The sequence below is a fragment of the Cordyceps militaris genome, assembly GCF_000225605.1.
Source record: "Cordyceps militaris CM01 unplaced genomic scaffold CCM_S00003, whole genome shotgun sequence".
Classification (NCBI taxonomy): Eukaryota; Fungi; Ascomycota; class Sordariomycetes; order Hypocreales; family Cordycipitaceae; genus Cordyceps; species Cordyceps militaris.
This window is the reverse complement of record NW_006271971.1, coordinates 4300001-4317250: the sequence shown is the minus strand read 5'-3', so window position 1 is coordinate 4317250 and position 17250 is coordinate 4300001. Positions and strand designations below refer to the sequence as shown.

At 53.8% G+C, this 17250-nt stretch overlaps 6 protein-coding genes across 6 annotated transcripts; 1 reads left to right on the top strand and 5 right to left on the bottom strand.

Annotated features, from left to right (window-relative positions):
- Positions 1 to 30: 30 nt before the first annotated feature.
- Positions 31 to 1474, bottom strand: CCM_04974 (sarcosine oxidase; the record flags this gene model as incomplete). Its single annotated transcript, XM_006670119.1, has 3 exons — positions 31 to 277; positions 350 to 549; positions 623 to 1474. 3 exons carry the CDS (start codon positions 1472 to 1474, stop codon positions 31 to 33), a joined length of 1299 nt encoding a protein of 432 aa, XP_006670182.1.
- Positions 1475 to 3846: 2372 nt separating this feature from the next.
- CCM_04973 (uncharacterized protein) lies at positions 3847 to 5658 on the bottom strand (the record flags this gene model as incomplete). Its single annotated transcript, XM_006670118.1, has 6 exons — positions 3847 to 4163; positions 4205 to 4484; positions 4541 to 4833; positions 4893 to 4936; positions 4994 to 5339; positions 5400 to 5658. 6 exons carry the CDS (start codon positions 5656 to 5658, stop codon positions 3847 to 3849), a joined length of 1539 nt encoding a protein of 512 aa, XP_006670181.1.
- A 2122-nt stretch (positions 5659 to 7780) lies between these two features.
- On the top strand, positions 7781 to 8976 carry CCM_04972 (DUF323 domain-containing protein; the record flags this gene model as incomplete). Its single annotated transcript, XM_006670117.1, has 3 exons — positions 7781 to 8094; positions 8195 to 8873; positions 8950 to 8976. The coding sequence occupies 3 exons, from the start codon at positions 7781 to 7783 to the stop codon at positions 8974 to 8976; spliced, it is 1020 nt and encodes a 339-aa protein (XP_006670180.1).
- Positions 8977 to 9735: 759 nt separating this feature from the next.
- CCM_04971 (cytochrome P450 78A3) lies at positions 9736 to 11442 on the bottom strand (the record flags this gene model as incomplete). Its single annotated transcript, XM_006670116.1, has 2 exons — positions 9736 to 11098; positions 11156 to 11442. 2 exons carry the CDS (start codon positions 11440 to 11442, stop codon positions 9736 to 9738), a joined length of 1650 nt encoding a protein of 549 aa, XP_006670179.1.
- Positions 11443 to 12524: 1082 nt separating this feature from the next.
- Positions 12525 to 14345, bottom strand: CCM_04970 (secretory lipase, putative; the record flags this gene model as incomplete). Its single annotated transcript, XM_006670115.1, has 2 exons — positions 12525 to 12727; positions 13133 to 14345. 2 exons carry the CDS (start codon positions 14343 to 14345, stop codon positions 12525 to 12527), a joined length of 1416 nt encoding a protein of 471 aa, XP_006670178.1.
- Positions 14346 to 16375: 2030 nt separating this feature from the next.
- Positions 16376 to 17071, bottom strand: CCM_04969 (uncharacterized protein; the record flags this gene model as incomplete). Its single annotated transcript, XM_006670114.1, has 3 exons — positions 16376 to 16710; positions 16821 to 16874; positions 16930 to 17071. The coding sequence occupies 3 exons, from the start codon at positions 17069 to 17071 to the stop codon at positions 16376 to 16378; spliced, it is 531 nt and encodes a 176-aa protein (XP_006670177.1).
- Positions 17072 to 17250: the final 179 nt, after the last annotated feature.

Below are 17250 nucleotides of genomic sequence, written 5' to 3'. Positions count from 1 at the left end.
AACTCTATATGATTGAAAAATTTATCTCGACTACGGAATGTCCTTTAGGTCTCGCTTGGGGATATACTCGGGAAGAGCCCCGCCGGTGTCCTCCCGGTCCCAGGCCCAGCGCTTCTTTTCGTCGGCGCCCAACTGGCCCAGCAGCATCTTGACCACGTAGCGACCGAGGATCGGCATGAACTTCCAGCTGTGGAAAGAGCCGCCCGAGGCAATGTACAGGGATTGACAGTGTGGGTGTGGTGCAATGATCCAGTCTTGATTCGGCGTGACGGCGTCCCTAATGGAGAATTTGGGTTAGCAAAGATGGAAAACTCGACACAATCGTTTACATGTCTGCCGTGTTCCATACCAACACATTCTGTAACTCTCCACCTGCAGGTCTTGGATCCGGCCGCCGAAGGTGTGTTTGACGACGGTGTGAATCTCGTCCTTTAAGGTTTGCGGCACGTCTTGGTTCCAAGCAGCGCCCGTGCCCTGCGCTGGAGGCACCGAGATCTGCAGTCCGGATTCGAGGGTGACGTAGTTTGTGAAGCTCGATTCGTAGTTGAACTTTAGTCGGCCATCTGCGGTTGGCGGAATGCATTCTCCTTTTTTTTTTGGTATCATTTCCATTAGCTTGAACGTCTTTCCATATCCTATTCTTCTTCTTCACAGTACCTTGTGTGTGCCCCATGGCATTGAAGATAACAGGCGCCGATCTCATCTGGTGTGCCTGCTCTGCCGGGACCCTGGCGACGCACTGGATGGCTCCGGCCGCGACCATTCTCTCGCCGGCATGCATCGCCTCGTCGCCCGGCGCGCTGTCCGCCAGCAGCTTCGGCGTCCACGCGCCGGCGGCCACAACGACATGATGGGCATAAATCTCCGAGCCGTCCTCCAAGCGCACGCCTCGGCAGCGGCGCCCGCCCTCGCCCTCGCCCTCTAGAATCAGCTGCGCAACACGCGCGACGCGGTGCTCCGCGCCGGCGTCAATGGCCGCCTGCGTGAGGTGCCGCAGCGCGCCGTCGGCGTCGGCCCAGCCGCTGTGGGGGTTAAAGTAGAAGCTCTCGCCGGCGCCGTGCCAGTGGGCGTTGCGAAAGAGGCCGCCCCAGCGCTGGAAGCGCGCCTGGTACTCGTCGAGCGTCTGGGCCGCGGGCGGGACGCCGAGCGCGGCGTAGTTGTCGCGAAACGTCTGCGCCATGCCCTGGTTCTCGACGTACAGCATGCCGGGCTGGTTGTAGTAGCGTGGGTACAGGGCGCCGTTGCGCCACATCGTCTGCGCCGCGAGCGCCAGCCCCATGTAGAACGGGTCCGGGTAGTCGGCGCGGATGATCTTGTTCAGGTCCGAAGACGCAGAGAAAGGGTTCGGAAACGGGCTGCGGTCGAGAAGGAGCACGCGCGAGGCGGGGAGTCGCTTGCGCAGCTCTAGCGCCGTGGCGGCGCCGAACACGCCCGCGCCGACGATGAGGTACGTGTCTGGTGTCGCGGAAGTCATGCTGGTCGTCACTGAGGAAGAGAGTTCGGGTTGTTGGCTTTGGTGGTGCGGCGTTGACGATGTGCGGACTCAAGAGTTGGATAGAAACGGAGGGAGTGGTTTACAGTTTCTGTCAGTATCTGTCCAAGCCTTTATAGCCTTGCTTTCTTGCTTTCTTGTTTTCTTGTTTTCTTGCCTTGTTGTCTTGTTGTCTTGTTTTCTTGTTGTCTTGTCTTGCTGTCTTTCTGTCCCCCTGTCTGCCCCCTTGTCCTCGTGTCTCTTGTTGTTTGCTTTGTCTCCTTGTTTCCCTTTTTATCTCCCCACTTTGTTGCGTTGTTGTCTTTTTTCTTTTTTCTTTTTCCCTTTTTTGTCTACAAGACAGCCCCACACACCAAGTTCTCCTGATGAGACAGCCTGTCCCTCATACCTTGTTGGCCTGCAGCATGCAGCCTTCCCAACCTTCCCTTCCCTTCACCAGCAGCCGTAGTTCGCATGCATTTCCTTTGTTCATCTGTATCGACTACCGAAGAGGGGAAGGGTTCCTCGGGCAAGAGGCGGCCTCAACACCATTTTCCAGACACCCAGGGTAAATGGCACCTGGGGTCAATCGCGTCACCCCTTCAAGGTGCAGAAAAATGCAGTTCTGGGGGCTTGAATGTGGTAAACTATCTTCTTTTACTTTCCTCTTGCCTTTAACTATCATCAGCGCTGCCCTCGTGTTGTCGTAGATTTACAAAGGCCAGGCCTATAAGACACTACGCCTCCTCGGCCTGGCCTGCTGCCATTGCCCGTCAACCGTGGTCCTCTCCCGTGTAGTTCCCTTTCCTCTTTTCCTGATTCCAAGGCTTGGAGAGGTGAGCTGAGTAACAGTGCTTCGCATGTAGAAAAATAGACTTGACAAGACACGCATTCGTCGTCAAGGCTGCCCGGCCGCCCAGCAGTGTATAGTATAAAGAGCTGCCATAGACTCCTGATGTTGAGCGTGCGGCAGACCAATGGAAAACCATGGACATCCCAAACCTCATCACAAGTATCATCCAGATTATTCTGGCCGCTGCCAACTTGATTCAAAATCACTATCTTTCCGCGCATATAGCCCGCCATGGTACGTCGTCGAAACTAGAGTAGTTATCCTTTGCTTAGTGGATTTATCATGGCTGACCGTAAGACAGAGCCTACCTAGTTCGAACAACGACCCGCTGTCAAACATATCCGAGCAGGCACCGGTAGTTATTTCTTTTGGGCGTGACAACCGCTACTAGTGGCACCAGCAGCCCAGCAGCACTGGCGCGAGTTTCTTCAGCTGCTTGACCCCATGTTTTTTTTCTTTTTTTTTTGCACAGGATACTGATATCCAATGACAATGGCTGTCCTTGTTTGCTGCTCTGTTGGATGTTGAACACGCCGTACCAGTAGCGAGAGCAGCGCGCTCAAACTCAGTGAATATGGCATTTCCGATGGCCATGTACAATTGTTCCTTATTTATTTGTACTCAATACATCTGTCTGTACTATTTTTCTGGCAACCTAGAAACGCCTAGTTTTGCAAACTTGTCCTCGTGGCACACCATGAAGAAAGACTTGCATTGTTGAGCATCAATGGGGCGACGGAGAAGGCGAGGGCATCATGGGCCGGGCCAGGAACACGACTAAAGCAAGCAACGAGCTCAGGAATGAATGTGAATGAATGTGAAAGGGGAAGAAGAAGCTATCGAAGGTGGTGTGTCGAGGCTAGTAAAAGTGAGCGTCTCGTGGCTGAGTTAGCTGGAGAGGGCGTGCCTGCCAACATATACATCTTAGTTTGGTCGAAAGGCTCACAGAACAGGAGCATTACATTCCATTACACTACGAGAGTACAAAATACTAGCACAAACTCAATACGCCTTCATTTTCCACAAGCCAATTCACCGTATTTTCCCACCAGGGCTCCCCTTCCCCTAGAAGCCCCCCGTCATTCGGCGGCTGGTAAACAAGCTCTGCGTCCATCGACAGCCAAAGCCTCTGAACCACTCCCCAGACGGGCGAGACGCTCTAAAATTTGTGAGTTAGTATAATATAGGAACGACTTCTCCAGAGCAGTAACGTGGCTTCGTAATGGGCACATACCGATCGGCAGCTTGCTCCATCTGCAACAGTCTCGAACCAGCGTCGCGCTACTCTGCGGTGTTTCTCGTGGACCGAAACAAGCCCTATAAGAAACACGGTGAAAAACGGCGCCTGAGACGAGAACAGGCGACCGCTGCATGGCATCCTCTCAATGCAACGGCAGAGCACGCCCAGTCTTTCCAGTACTTCCGGGTGAGTCCGTGGTAACCTAGGTAGGATGCAATGTCAAAATTCACATGGATACTTTACAAAGAAGATACCAGGCATTCAAATCGGTTGCATTGTATCTTACCGGAAAAATCGACACACGAGGTAGATTTGCGCAGCCGTTCTCCAGGCTTCCGCCGTTAGCTCGGTAACTTTGGCCACGGTCTGCACATGGCTGCTGGAATCCAACGTGCACGAGTCAAACAGCTCCTCAGCAGATTGGTAGCCGTCTGAGATCTCTGACCACTGGCGAAGTCGCCCGAGCCTCTCGTGTATTACCTTGGCTGCCTCGAGGTAGACTTGCGAGTTGGGGTCCTGTACTGTCAGACCAAGGGCCTCGTTGAGAGCGCGTGTTGCTTCCAACTTGCCTCGACCGCCCGCGCGCAGAGTTGCGATATCTGGGCAAACATGTGCAGAAGCCTTGGGCATAAGCCCGTACCGCCAAATATCTTGTACGTTTCCCTCTTGTCGCCCTCGACCAGCCAACCGTTCAGGCGCGCTTGGCGGTTCACCGCCAGTGGCGAGACAGGCAGAGTGAGAATCTCGACAAAGGCAACCCTGTTCGCAAGGGCGATGCGTGCGGCGCCGGACTGAACGTTACTCGCCTTCCAATATCGATATCCGGGATCTGTATTATCCAAAATCGATGTTGCCATGCGAATCCCCTGTAGCCACTTCGGGTTGCAGTCACCTCTCCTTTGCGTCTCCCAGTGCACGATCTGGCGGAAAATGTCAGCACAGACCGAAACTGTACCGAGAGATACTGGGCACATACATCATCACAGACAAGAAACAAGAGTGCCGCGACAGCGGCCTCTTCCTTGCCAACTTGTCGTGTCGCATGCTGCTGTAGAGCGACGCCCAGCAGATTTGCAGCCCTCTTGTAATGGGAATTGGCACGCCTTCGCAGCATCTCGTTGGTGGGTTGATAATCGAGGATGTACGCTGCAGTGAAGGCTAAGAGAATTCTGTTGACGCATTCATTGCCGTCAGCGATGCCAAGCAGCTGAGTGACCCAGAAATTGCTCGTGGTGAGCAGAGTGCGTCCGGCACAAAACACATTCTTATCTTGACGGAATTAGTCACGTTAAAAGAGCTAGGATCGGGCCAGTGTATCGATCGCTTACAGAAGGAGAGCAGCCGAGCATCATAAGCAGCGAGTTTCGTCGTCCTACCAAAGTTTGGTAGAACGTAGGGTTGGTGTTCCCTTGGCACTTCTGGCGCGTACCGACCGCGTTTTCCCCTTGTCGCTGGGTAGAATGTCGTCTTTTGCCCTCTCGTGTCTGCATGGTCCTCAGTGCGACAAAGGCGGAACTTGATGTAGCCGTTGACCTCACCGCTCTCTGGAATCTTGAAAGAAAGTCTGCCTTTGAACTGGTACCGCTCTAGTGACTTGTCGAGGAACGGGTTCGGTTGGCCGGCGGGTATGATGGAAGGCGCACCAGGGGGCAGAGACGGGTTGAGAAGTGGAAGGATCTCACTCAAGGCCCCCGGCTGCGGAATGTCGAAGGCGAGCCCGTCGAATATACTGTCGGGATTACCCCAGTCAGTATATTCGAGAGCACTTTCATCTCCTTTAGTTTTGAATGAGTTGGGACTACAAGCTTGCGTGAACGGGGTGAAAGATCTCATACCAAAATGCTGGGTCTGCGGTCGGCGCATCTCAATGCCAGACACGGGTCGAAATGACCGCTGGTTGTCTGGAGATGCATCATTGCCGAGGGCAAACAACTCATAACCGGGCCAGACTGCATCTCCGATGTTTGGTTCATTGTCGAGTTGGTCGTCGATTTGATCATACACTGGGTCTTCGCGAGGCGAGAGCAGCTCATAGGCCCGCTTGCTTCTCTTTCCGCCCGCCCATCCAGGACAGAGATTGTGCTGCAACGCCATGATGAAGGACTCAAGCTGATTATGCCCATATGATGTGTGAACTTGGCTGTTGCGAGAGGGCAGAATCTTGCGGTGAAGCGAAGGCTTTACCAAGTTAGCCACGACACGTGCTCACTTGATCAATAAATGGGAGCCCAGGTCGAGGCTGAGCGGGAACAGGCCCGAGGAGGCGTCCAGAGTCTCCAGCCAGTTGCCGATGATGAGGTTATTAGCTGTCATGTAACACCAATGAAATGCGCCTCAGCCGTTAAGGCGTTCAAGCGGGGACCGGGACGCCTTCGTTTTCAGCCCGGCTGTTGCTGTCTCTCAATGTCCTCGGTCTTCCTCGGTCCCCTCGACCTCCTAAACCGTTTTAGCGTTGTTTCCTTCATCCTTTGTTTCCTTGTTTCCTTTTATCCCTCTCCTCCCCTCCGCCTAACTATCCTTGTTGTCTTGTTCTCTTTCGGTACTGTCAAAGGCTCTCTTTTCTGGTAATGGCAGCAGATTCGCTCGACAGTTTCCTTGGAGTCATGTACAGTGGCGGCTCCCAGCCGAGCCCCATAACAGCTATTTTCGACGCCCATATCGCAGATGCCGCCGCAACCTCGCACACCTTTGCGCCTTCAGAATGTATATTAGCAGATATCAGCCACTGTCTCCTACGAAATATTTCTTTTCTTTCGGAGCTCAGCAGTGGTATGGCACACGGTGAGCACGTCGACGTATACCTTTCACACAGAGTCAGACAGATGGAGGGTCTCGACGGGTTTGATGACCTGCAGCATCTGGATCAGCTGAATCAGAAAGAGAGGTTTTTGAAGTACATGAGATCGTCCCCTAGCCCCTCTGCTTCGCGGCATTTAACCAAGACGAAACCAGGTCCATTTCAGCCCATCTGCGCCGCCTTGAGGAAGACATCAAGCAAGAACTTATTGCGCACCCCTTCCTCTCCGAGACCTTTGCAGAATTTAAGCCTCAAGCAGCTCGAAAATCTTCGATGGCTGGGTACAGCGTTAACGACTCAGTTACTGGAGGTGTAGGGCCAACCGTAGCCTGGATGCCGACGGAACCAGTCGGTAACGCTTCCCCAGCAGCGGAGCAGAATGCTACATTCATACCCATAATCGCCGAGGAATCAAATTCGGAGAATACCGTCGTGGCAAAGATTCAGTCTTTACTGGGGTCTCTATCCAAGAGAGGAAAAGGTAGATACTACTGCCCCTATGAGCAGCGCTGCCAGCGAGGAGGAGTAGATTCCAACGGCGAAAGGATAGCTTTTGAACGAAACTCGGACTTTAGGTATGTCTCCTGTTGCACTGCTCTTCAAACGCAGTCAGTTTTCGCCTCGAAAACTGGGTTGCTTACAGCATATATTGCCAGGGCGCATTTATACAGACATTGTCGGCCGTACAAATGCCATCAACCAAACTGTACCAATACGAAGGGATTTGCGAGGCTAGATCAGCTTTTGAATCACCAGCAAGTAGTGCACAATAATATCACATGAGAGCGGCCGAAGTCCTGGAGAAACAGGTGAAATGATGGATTCCTCTATGACTAGCCATAGTAGTGGTCTACGAATGAGGCTCCCTCCCCTCACCAAGCTTTTTATGAGACCCAGACGTGTTGCTGGTTCACTAGGCGAAATTGGAAAGAACACAGAACCGTCCTATCGCTACGACCTCGGCATGGCATGGGAAGTGAGGCGCCGTAGAGAGTAGAAAACCAAAAAGGTAATGATGCCTTTTGCCTTACTCAGCGGTTGATTGCGTCTGCTTTGGCCTTCGAGTCCATTTACAGGTATCGCCTCTAGCCATGCCGCACCCCGTTCTAGCTGCACCTCGCCAGGCTGCAGCAGTGAGGCGGGTGATGCGTTACTGGCCGTTCAGCCCTCCGACATTGAGCTGAAAGCTATTCAGCAAAGAGGAGTCAAATTGACGTCGATTGTCTTGCGAAATTGGAAGATATAAAAACGGGAGAAAATCCCAAGATGACCTGCTGCTCTCTTTGTTGGAACGGTAAAGCTGCTTGTCTCACTTTGACTTCAGGCATACCACAGCGCTGTCGCTTAGTGTATTGGAAAACTTCCTCATCGTCATACTCGTTTATTTTGACTTGGTTCTTGTCATAAGACCGATACGCAATGGGAGACCTCCAGAGCACACAGTTGTACCGCCAGGCTACAGTCGACGGTGTCATTGACATTGGAGGTAGTAAGCTACCTGAGCGCTTGCAGGCAATCACGTTCAAACATCTGAATGAACCAGACCAGGATGGACGATACTTCCTGCCAGACATTTTGTTTTCCAATGATACAGGTCTGCAGCTCTGGCACCAGGTCAATCATCTACCTCACTACTACCAGACGGACATCGAGGTCAAGCTCCTAGAAGAGCACGCAGCGGATATTGCGCGTCTGATTCCTGCTGGATCCAGTGTCTTTGACCTGGGATGTGGGTAAGTACGGAGTACACGACAGGAGCAACAGCACACTGGCACCAGACCATGACGCCGTTGCTGGCTGAATTGACCAAGACTAATGCCTTTCTTTTTTAAGTGACGTGCGCAAAGTGCGTCCCGTTCTCGACGCTCTTGAAAAATTGGGCAAAGATGTTGACTACTATGGCCTTGATCTCTCTCATAAGACGCTGGCGGCGAATATGGAGAGTCTGCGATCGACCTATCAGTTTGTCCAGTGCTTCGGGCTCTGGGGCACCTTTGAAGACGGCTTCGAGTGGGCAAAGTCAATCTCCGGCCGCAGGCTCTTCCTCTCGCTCGGCTCGATATACAGCAACGATCGATTTGACCGAGCGGTCCGCTACCTCAAGACCTGTGTAGGGGCCATGCGCCCGCACGATCTCATGCTCATCGGCATCGACTGCAGCCCAGACCCGGACGCCGTCTGGGCCTCGTACCACGATTCAAGCGGTATTTTCGAAGCCTTTATCCGGAACGGGTTCCAGCACTCCAACGTCGTCGTCGGTGGGCAGTGGTACAATGACGAGGACTGGGAGGTGCGCGGGGTGATGGAGCAGCAGCCGCCGCCCCTGCGGCACAAGTTTGTCCTGCGCGCGGTGCGAGACGTGGAGCATCCGCCGACAGCCTTGTGCTTCAAGGCAGGCACTGAGATCGAGTGCTATGAAGGCATCAAACAGACGCCCGACTTGATGGCGAGGCAATTGTCCTCGGCTGGCTTGCACGAGTGGCGAGGTGGGCGCAGCCGACCAGGACAATTTGTAAGTCTCTTTCTTATTCATGTCGCGTCTCGCTCAACGGTGCATTGTCTATAGAAGCCATCTAACTATTTAACAGATGAGTATCTCGTCGAGCCAGACCTAGAAGGTAAGGGGCATTAGTTAGCTCAGTAAATTCTGTGATACCATACAAGGGCGCACCGTCCGGTCGGTCAGCCCCCATACAAGAAGGAGCAGAGCACACAGTTCAAAAAGAGTCGGTCCGGCTAGTAGGTCTCCTTTAGAGATGACACTATACCCCTCTGATGAAGTTTGACGGGCCCTTGAGAGTTGCAAGCTCGTAGGCCCAAGAATGTAGGGTACATAAGTACCTATCTCGAGCCCACAGAACCTCCACAATACATCATCATCATCTCCCCATTCTGCATCATCCAACCTACCTCCTGTGATTGCCAAATGGATGATTTCCAAATGGATGATAGCTGCGGGCTTTGTACGCTTGAGCTGGAGAGAAAATGCGCCATGGTCAGGAGTACGTGGGCGGACCCCTGGCTTCCCTAGCTCTCTTCACTCCCCAAATCCTGACTTTCAGCAGGCCCTCCTTGGTCCCATTGAGTTATATTTGATGCACGACTTGATTGGTGTCCTCGTCGAGGAAAGGAACTTGTACCAAGTGAAGTGACTTGGCGGGGTCATTGTTCGACGAGGACGAACAAAATGAGACATGTGCGATTTTGACATTCGATTACGTATATTTGAGTAAAGTACTCGGGCGTTCGTTCCAAAACTCCAGCATACCTCCCAGCGTTGTGAGAAACAAAGACGCTACCAACGAGCCGATCAAGTCACAGCTAAGCACAACTATAGTACAAGGAGAAAAGGGTTTCCCATCCAGCACGACCGTCTACCACCCCTCGACAACCTGAACGCACATTTCCATTCCGCCGTCGGGCTTGGCGACAATACTAGGGTTAATCTTGATGTTGCTCGGGTCCAGGAGCGACTTGTCCTTGAGCTCGAAACTGAAGCGACCAATCCAGGCGGCCGCCAGACACGCCAGCTCCGACTTTGCAAAGGCACCGCCGATGCAGCTGTGCGGGCCGTGCAGAAAGGTCATGAAGGCGTAGTTGCTCGTGGCACCGCCGCTCGCATAGTTGGCCGCGTTGGTGCCGCCGTTGTCGGGGCTCAGCCAGCGCTCCGGGTTGAACTCGTGAGCGTCGTCGCCCCATTGCTTGGGATCGGTATTGGTGGCCCAGGGGACGAGCACGAGCAGGGTGTCCTTGGGGATGAACTGGCCCTGGAGGGTGGTGTCGTGCATGGCGACGCGGACCGACTGGGCGACGGGGCTGTGGGCGCGCAGCACCTCGCTGCACACGGCGTTGAGGTACGGCATGGCGTCGATGACGGCGCTCGTCACCTCGACGTCGCTGTCGGGCGAGGGCAGCGCGTCGCGGATCTCCTTGCGCAGGCGCTCCTGCATGTGCGGGTACTTGGCCATGAAGTAGGTGACCCAGATGAGCGACGAGGCCGTCGTCTCGTGGCCGGCCGACAGAAACGTCATCATCTGGTCGATGAGGGCGTTTTCGGAAAAGAGCCGCCCGCCGAGCGCGACGGTGAGAATGTCCAGCCCCGCGTCCTGCTTGTTGTCCAGCAGGCGGCGCTTCTCCTGGATGAGGCCGTGGGCGACGCCGCGGATGTGCGCCGACGCCTTGTGGGCGTCGCGCACGCGGCGGAGCGGCAGGTTGTCCATGATGAGGTCGGGCAGGAAGGCGCGCATGCCGAGCAGCACCATGTCGGCCTCGTCGGGCTGCAGCAGCTCGTAGCTCTTGGCGAGCGGGTTATCGGGGTCCTTGATGGAGCCAAAGTCGACGCCGACGCCGGCGAGGCCGATGATGTCGAGGGCGCAGCGCGCGGTCCAGCCGGAAATCTCCGTCTCCATGTAGCCCTGGTCGTCGCAGCCGGCGGCCATTTCGCGCACCGCCTCGCACGACTTGCGCCAGAAGAGCGGGTACAGGTCCTTGACGTGGCGGAAGGAAAAGGCCGGCAGCATGTCGCGCCGCTGCTTCTTGTGCACGTCGCCCTCGACGGTGAGGAGCGCCCAGCCGATGATTTGCGCGAGGAACTTGCGCGCAAAGAGCGGCTTCTCGAAGCTGTAGCACTTGGTCACGAGGAGCTCCGAGAGCGCCTGCGGCGAGTTGACAATGACCATTTCCTGGTTGAAGTGCCACATGACACGGATCAGCCCGTCGTTGGGGCTCTCGCCGATCCTGCAAAGTGGCGCGTGTCAGTAGACGATTTCGGTTAGGGAGAAGCTTCTCACGTACCATTCCTTGGCCATGACGCCGACACCCTTCTTGCGCATGTTGATTCCGTGGCCAATTAGAGGCAGGCCGCCCTTGACCTGCGGCAGATGGCGGAGAGGCGACACGAAATAGGGATAGACGAACATGGCATACGCCGAGTAGAGGGTGATCTGGGCGGCAAAAAGGGCGACGAAAACAATGGCGGACTGTGTCTTGCTGTGAAACAAATGAAGCAACTTGATGAGGACACAGCCTAGGACACTGATGCCCGCCATGTGCTTGACCGGTATAAGGCGTATGGCAGCCATGATGCCGTTGGTGGGTGTTGGTGGGTGTTGGTGGGTGTTGGTCCGAGATGAGGTTGCTATTTTCCTGCCTCTTGATTTTTATTTTTATTTTTTTTGCTGCTTCTCAATTGATCGAGGAGAGTTGTGGGACAAAAAACACCAGCTTGTCAATCTTCAGCTCCCGTCAAGGGGCGTTGCATCTCTTTAAACCCCCAGTCCCGAGACTGCACCGCGGCAAGTCGGCCAAGTGGAGAAGATGCAGAGCCGATGGCGCGGGGTCGCAAAGAGGGGGACGGACGGGCATGGCAAATGGGTGCGGCCTGCCTCCGTTCCGCAGTCTCCTCTCCGGGGTCCAAGCTGAAGACATTCTATAACCAGTTATTCATGCCAAAAGCCAGGCTTAAATAGGCTAGCCCTCCCCCCTTGTCGAATCACCAGCCACGACTAGAATACCGTCTTGGTGGATTCTTGCTCTTTGCATCTCCCCGTACCCGAGTCAGCCATTACCGAGCATTGGCAAGGGGAAAAGTCAGGTGGGTTCTTATTTGTTTCTAATTTTGTTGGGAGCTTTATTTGGTGCCAGCGTTGCTCACTTGCCTGCCCCCTCTTGACACTTGCACATGTAACTACAACAGAAGCATGACGTATTCTTTTGGCATGTGATTGTGCCCGCCATGCCAAATTTTATACTCTCACGAGTCCAGACAATGAAAAAAAGCTTTGCATCTGGCGCACGCGGCCACGGACTGTTGTGAACACGTTATCAGAGTTCACAGTCGGGACAACTCTGCATGTCTTCTTCCTTGGCTCATGCGAGCGGCAGGGATCTATCCCTTGACAGGTGTTGATTTTCGATTTCTGCTTGTGTAGGTGTAAGCTGCCGCTTCATCACATGGCAGAGTTACGTGTCAATTGATGCTGTCAGTTGATGCTGTCAATTTTTTGGTAGCCTTGGGACCTCGTCTATGGGTTTTATCACACTCCCTACAATGTATGAATCCAAATCCAATTGGGCGCCGATGAGGGGGATCAAAGGTCGATCGATAGTCAACAGCTCCATGTACATATGCGTCTCTTCATACTGCTTCTGTGTGGCGCCTCCGTCATGCGAGCGCAACCTCGTCATTTGCCACCAGATTTTTGATCCAATCCTTCTCCCCCGAATTGATCGGTCCATCAAGCTCAAAGGTGCCAACATGCTGTCCATTTGTAAAGCGGGCGACGAATTCTTGGCTGAAGACCAGCATTAGCCAGTAATAGGTGGCACATGGGGTACCTTCCCTTAATACCCGAAGCGGGTAATAAGCTGAATAGAATATCCCGAAAATAATACACCAAAGGCAAATATCTTGCGACAGATGTAAGCAATGCAGCCGGTGCCTCTTTACCTGTACATTCTGGATGTGAAGCCATCGACATCCAGCATCCAGGGGGCGATGACAGACGGCCCGGAAGCCGGAGGAATAATCCCCCGTCGCCCAGTATATTTGGCACACTGTGTGCACCATCCCATCAGACAGAGATTTAATTCAACAGCATTATCTCTCTCATCCTATGTGTGCCCTGGTGGTCCCGAAAAAGGGCCCAACTGGTTTACCCAGCCAATCGAGCAGCCCATCGAGAACAAGCTTGGGCAGCGCTAGGAGGGCACCCAGGTCCAGAATTGACCAATACACAGTCCTGGTCGAGCATCCTCTTCTAGGCGCCTTACGCATTGTCTCCTTCAACCACAGCAGGGCCTTGGGCGCCGCCAGGATGGCGAGGCTGCCATGATGTGAATTTCGGTCGCGGTGGTACTGGATCGACGCGCCATCGCCGCAGTACGCGGCCACCAGCGCATCCGTCTCCGCCACTGGGCTGAATTCGTCGTCGACCGACTTGTACACAAACATGGGAATCTTTGGCGTGTCGCCGTGTCCCAGCGAAGTGTTCTTCAAGACGCGGTAGACCAGATCGCGGTCGTCAAACATGCCAATCACGTCCTGGTTCTTAAACGCCCTGGTATCGGCATCCATACACTGGCTGCGGACCGAAATGAACTTGTCCCGGAACTGGGCAAGAAGATGCCGCTCCACGTCGCGCTCAGCCTCGGCGTACTGGTTCGTCAGTCCCATGACACCAGCGGCGATGAAGCCCGCGTGCGACCCGCCGTTGATGGAAGTGACGACCGTGATAAGGTTGGGCACCGTGCCGCCCACGGCCGCGCCAGCAATCTCCAGCTCGGGCGCGTACCTCGGCTGCAGCTCCGCCGCCCACATGGAGGCCACGGCGCCGCCCGAGTACCCCCACATGGCCACCTTCGGGTGTCTACCGATGCCCGTAAACCGACTCGAGTGGAGCGCGGCGCGGATGCCGTCGAGGATGGCGTGGCCGGCCAGCTTGTTGGCGAGAAACGCGGCGTAGGGTCCGAGGTAATCGGGGACGATGACGACCCAGCCCTGCTCGAGGGCGGCCTCGACGAGCAGCAGCTCCAACTCGGTCGTCCCGGTGCCCCGATCCGGGTCAGCCGCGGGCCGCAACTGGAACACGTACGACGGCGCGCAGTTGATGTCGGCCGCGTCCTCGGCGACCTGGTAGGAGAGCACCTTGTTCATGTCGGCGTGGCGCGGCACGAGCACCGTCAGCACGGTGGCGGTGGCGTTGCCTAGGCTGTCCGTCGTGCGGTACAGGATCTGGTGCGTCGCGGCGAGGCGCAGCGGGGCGACCCCGAAAGCGGCAATCGGGGCGGGAGGAGGTCGGTGCCTCAAGATGGTGCCCGGCGCGACGTCTTGCAGACCGTCCGGGACGTGGTAGAATGGGTCATCGCTTGGTCGCATGGTGATTTTGTGGTCGCGGAGCGTGGCCGGAACGGACGGAGCTGCGGCGGCCAGGTAAGCCAATACTGCTGCGACGGCCAACGACGCCGTGTGCAAGATGTAGACCATTTTGCGAGTGAATGAAAAAGACACGGACCGTGTAATGGAATACCAAAAGAGCCCATGGCAATTTAATATGATGGAATATCAAAAGAGTCTATAGCAATTTCATAAATGCTTGACTGAGCTAGTATTTAACACGTCGAGAGCTGTCAAATACGTCATCGACTGTGGTCAACACCAAGCCATGCGTCGCCCGTCACTATCCTTAGCGGTGAGCCTATTAGCAATGAAATTCGTCCAATGTACGGATACAATTAGCCCGAAAGAGAATGTTACGTCAAAATGCCATTTGTGTTGATTGGCTGTGCGGACCTGCCTGGAAAAGTCACTGTTACTCCGTCATCATCCCGAAGAACACAGATGGCGGCCAGCCGATTGATTGTAGAAATCAAATGGTAAAAAACCCTATAGAAGTGAATAATGCATTCCTGTTTATCTATACTATTTTTATAATGTCCTTCTAGAAGATCATAGTGCCTGCTCTTCTGAGCGTCGCTTTTTACGGGCCGGCTCTCCCTCCATACACGATAAATTATTAATAATAATAGACAGATCTGGGTAGATTTCCACGGACACTTCGGCCGACAGCAAGCTAACACTTGTGGTACAAGCCAGAGATGGCTAGACCAGCACAAGTACACGTGGCATGCTGCATGACCTGAAGATCAACTATTGATGCCAAGACGAAGTCCCACCAAGAGGGAGAAAGCGGTGCCCAGCGATGTAGGAGACGTTGAGCTACCGTGCTCCCAGGCCTCTGTAGCTCAAATTGTGATCAAATTCAAGGGGCGAAATCGACTAATAAAGGCCGGATATAAGTCGCGCTAAACCTTCGAAAAACCAGCTGGGTTCTTTTAGTCAAGTATAACAGTGCACTTTAGGGTAGCCCAAGTGCCCTCTACCCTGCCAGCCTCAGTGGCAACCAAGAGGGCAAGATGGAAGAGAGGAAAAATTAAATTGCACTCGTGGCCCGTTTCGTGTTAGATGAAGCCAAATGGAATTTCCGGGAGGGTTTATTCTTCGCCCGCAATAGAGCATAAAGCTGGCGATGGTGTCAGCGAAGGAGCCTAGAGGTGACAACTTGCCACGCGTATCCCGGGTCGTTTCTAATCTGCAAATATCCGTGGAGTTCCGGTTAAGAACCAGTATCACCAATCATGCCGCGGCTTATTTTCTGAGGCTGAAGCATTTTCGAGGCGAAAGTAAAGGCAGGCGATGACCCCAGCGGTGGAGCGACGGACAAGGTATCGAACAAGGGTCAGAAATCAAGGCAAAAGTACAAAATGTCATCTCCCGGAAAGTCGTCATTTGCATATAAAAAGTTGCGAGCAAAAAGACAGCAGTATATAAAAACACAATGTCGGACCAGCTCCGACTGGCTGAAGTCCGACTGATACGCGGACGGATACGGCGAGGAGCGACTGCTCTTATCTGGCTCCCGGTGGTGACGGTGAGAGGCTTACGAGAAGAACAAGATTGGTATTGCTTGTTTGCAGTCACCGCGCATTAAATCCCACCAATAGACACTCACTATATGGACAGATGTCACTGTAAAGGGAATCCATGAGTTGCTCACACGGACCCCGAGTAGGCGACGCGTATCCTAAACCTTGGCGGATTGCAGGTGGATATCTCGCCGTAGCGAGGCAAAAAGAAAATGCAAAATGCTTGAATCCAAAGTTTGGTATCTTTCCGGTGACAATCAGTCCCTCCGCCGCGGGAGTGCTGTCTCGGGAAGCGGCCAAAAAGTCTTGAATATCCGGCCACGCCAATACTCCCTTGATAGCAGTCATGGCGTGGTTGACGCTTTCTCGCAAACCATAGGAACCATGTACTCCAAGAGGAAAATGTTGGACCGAAGTAGATTCTGTTAACGTGCACTGTTCTTTAAGAACCCAATAGTTTTACCGATACGACTGCCGGCCTTCCTTGAGACTATCCAACGTTTTATTTATACAATCTGTCGACTATTGGATAGCATGAGAACCTATGTGAGCGTCTATGATAGTATAGGCTTGCAAACACAGCAAGATTTATTACACTACAATGCTCGTGCGTAGCAGCACCGGAGTAAGATTCTTCTCATTCGGATGGGCTGGGTTCCACAGCAGCTGCCAAATATCCGCGTCATCTGTAACAGCGGCGTAAAACGGGTTCTTGTAGCTGCCGTTGACATGAGCAAAGACAGTCTCCCCGTAGAGCAGCAAGTCGGCCGACCCGGTTGCATTGCTGGTAACGGTGACATCGGGGTAGGTCGAGTTGTCATCACCCGGAAGCACGAGCTCGCCACCGCCAAAGGGCGGGTTCGGGGACCTGGTTGTGTTGGGGGAGACTGTCCACGGTGCGGACGGGAGGCTCCGGTCCCGAGTAACTAGAGATGAAGTATATTAGAGAGTGTTGTGCCGAGGCTCAATGACACTTTTGCCGGACATGCGAATGAACTAGGCTCTTGAGAACGAAGGGGAGGATGGCTGCCCTTACAATAGATTGAAGTCAAGTTGGAAGGAGCGGTAAGATTCGAAATCATAATCAGCCCTAGACTTTATCAGCATGCGGCTCTCTCTACCTCAGTTGGTCGAGGGGGACGTACCATCTTTGTAATAGAGCTCAGCACCTGCAAAGGAGCCGGTTGTCGTGTAGCAAAGCAAGTTGAAGCTTTCTTTGGCAGCAGAAGCTGCAGGAAGAACAGCCAGAATAAATGCAATGATTTTGGAGTCCAAAGAAAACTTCATCATGCCGTTTGAGATATCGTTCGATGTAGTATTGAGATGCTCAGAACAAAGCGCGGAGAGAAGTTGACCTGCTAGCGGATAGACAGATGTCAGTGCACAGTAGCTGAATGAACCGCAGGACATTCAACCCATATATACACACAATTCCTTGTACAAATTCGTCATCAACGTACGTCAAC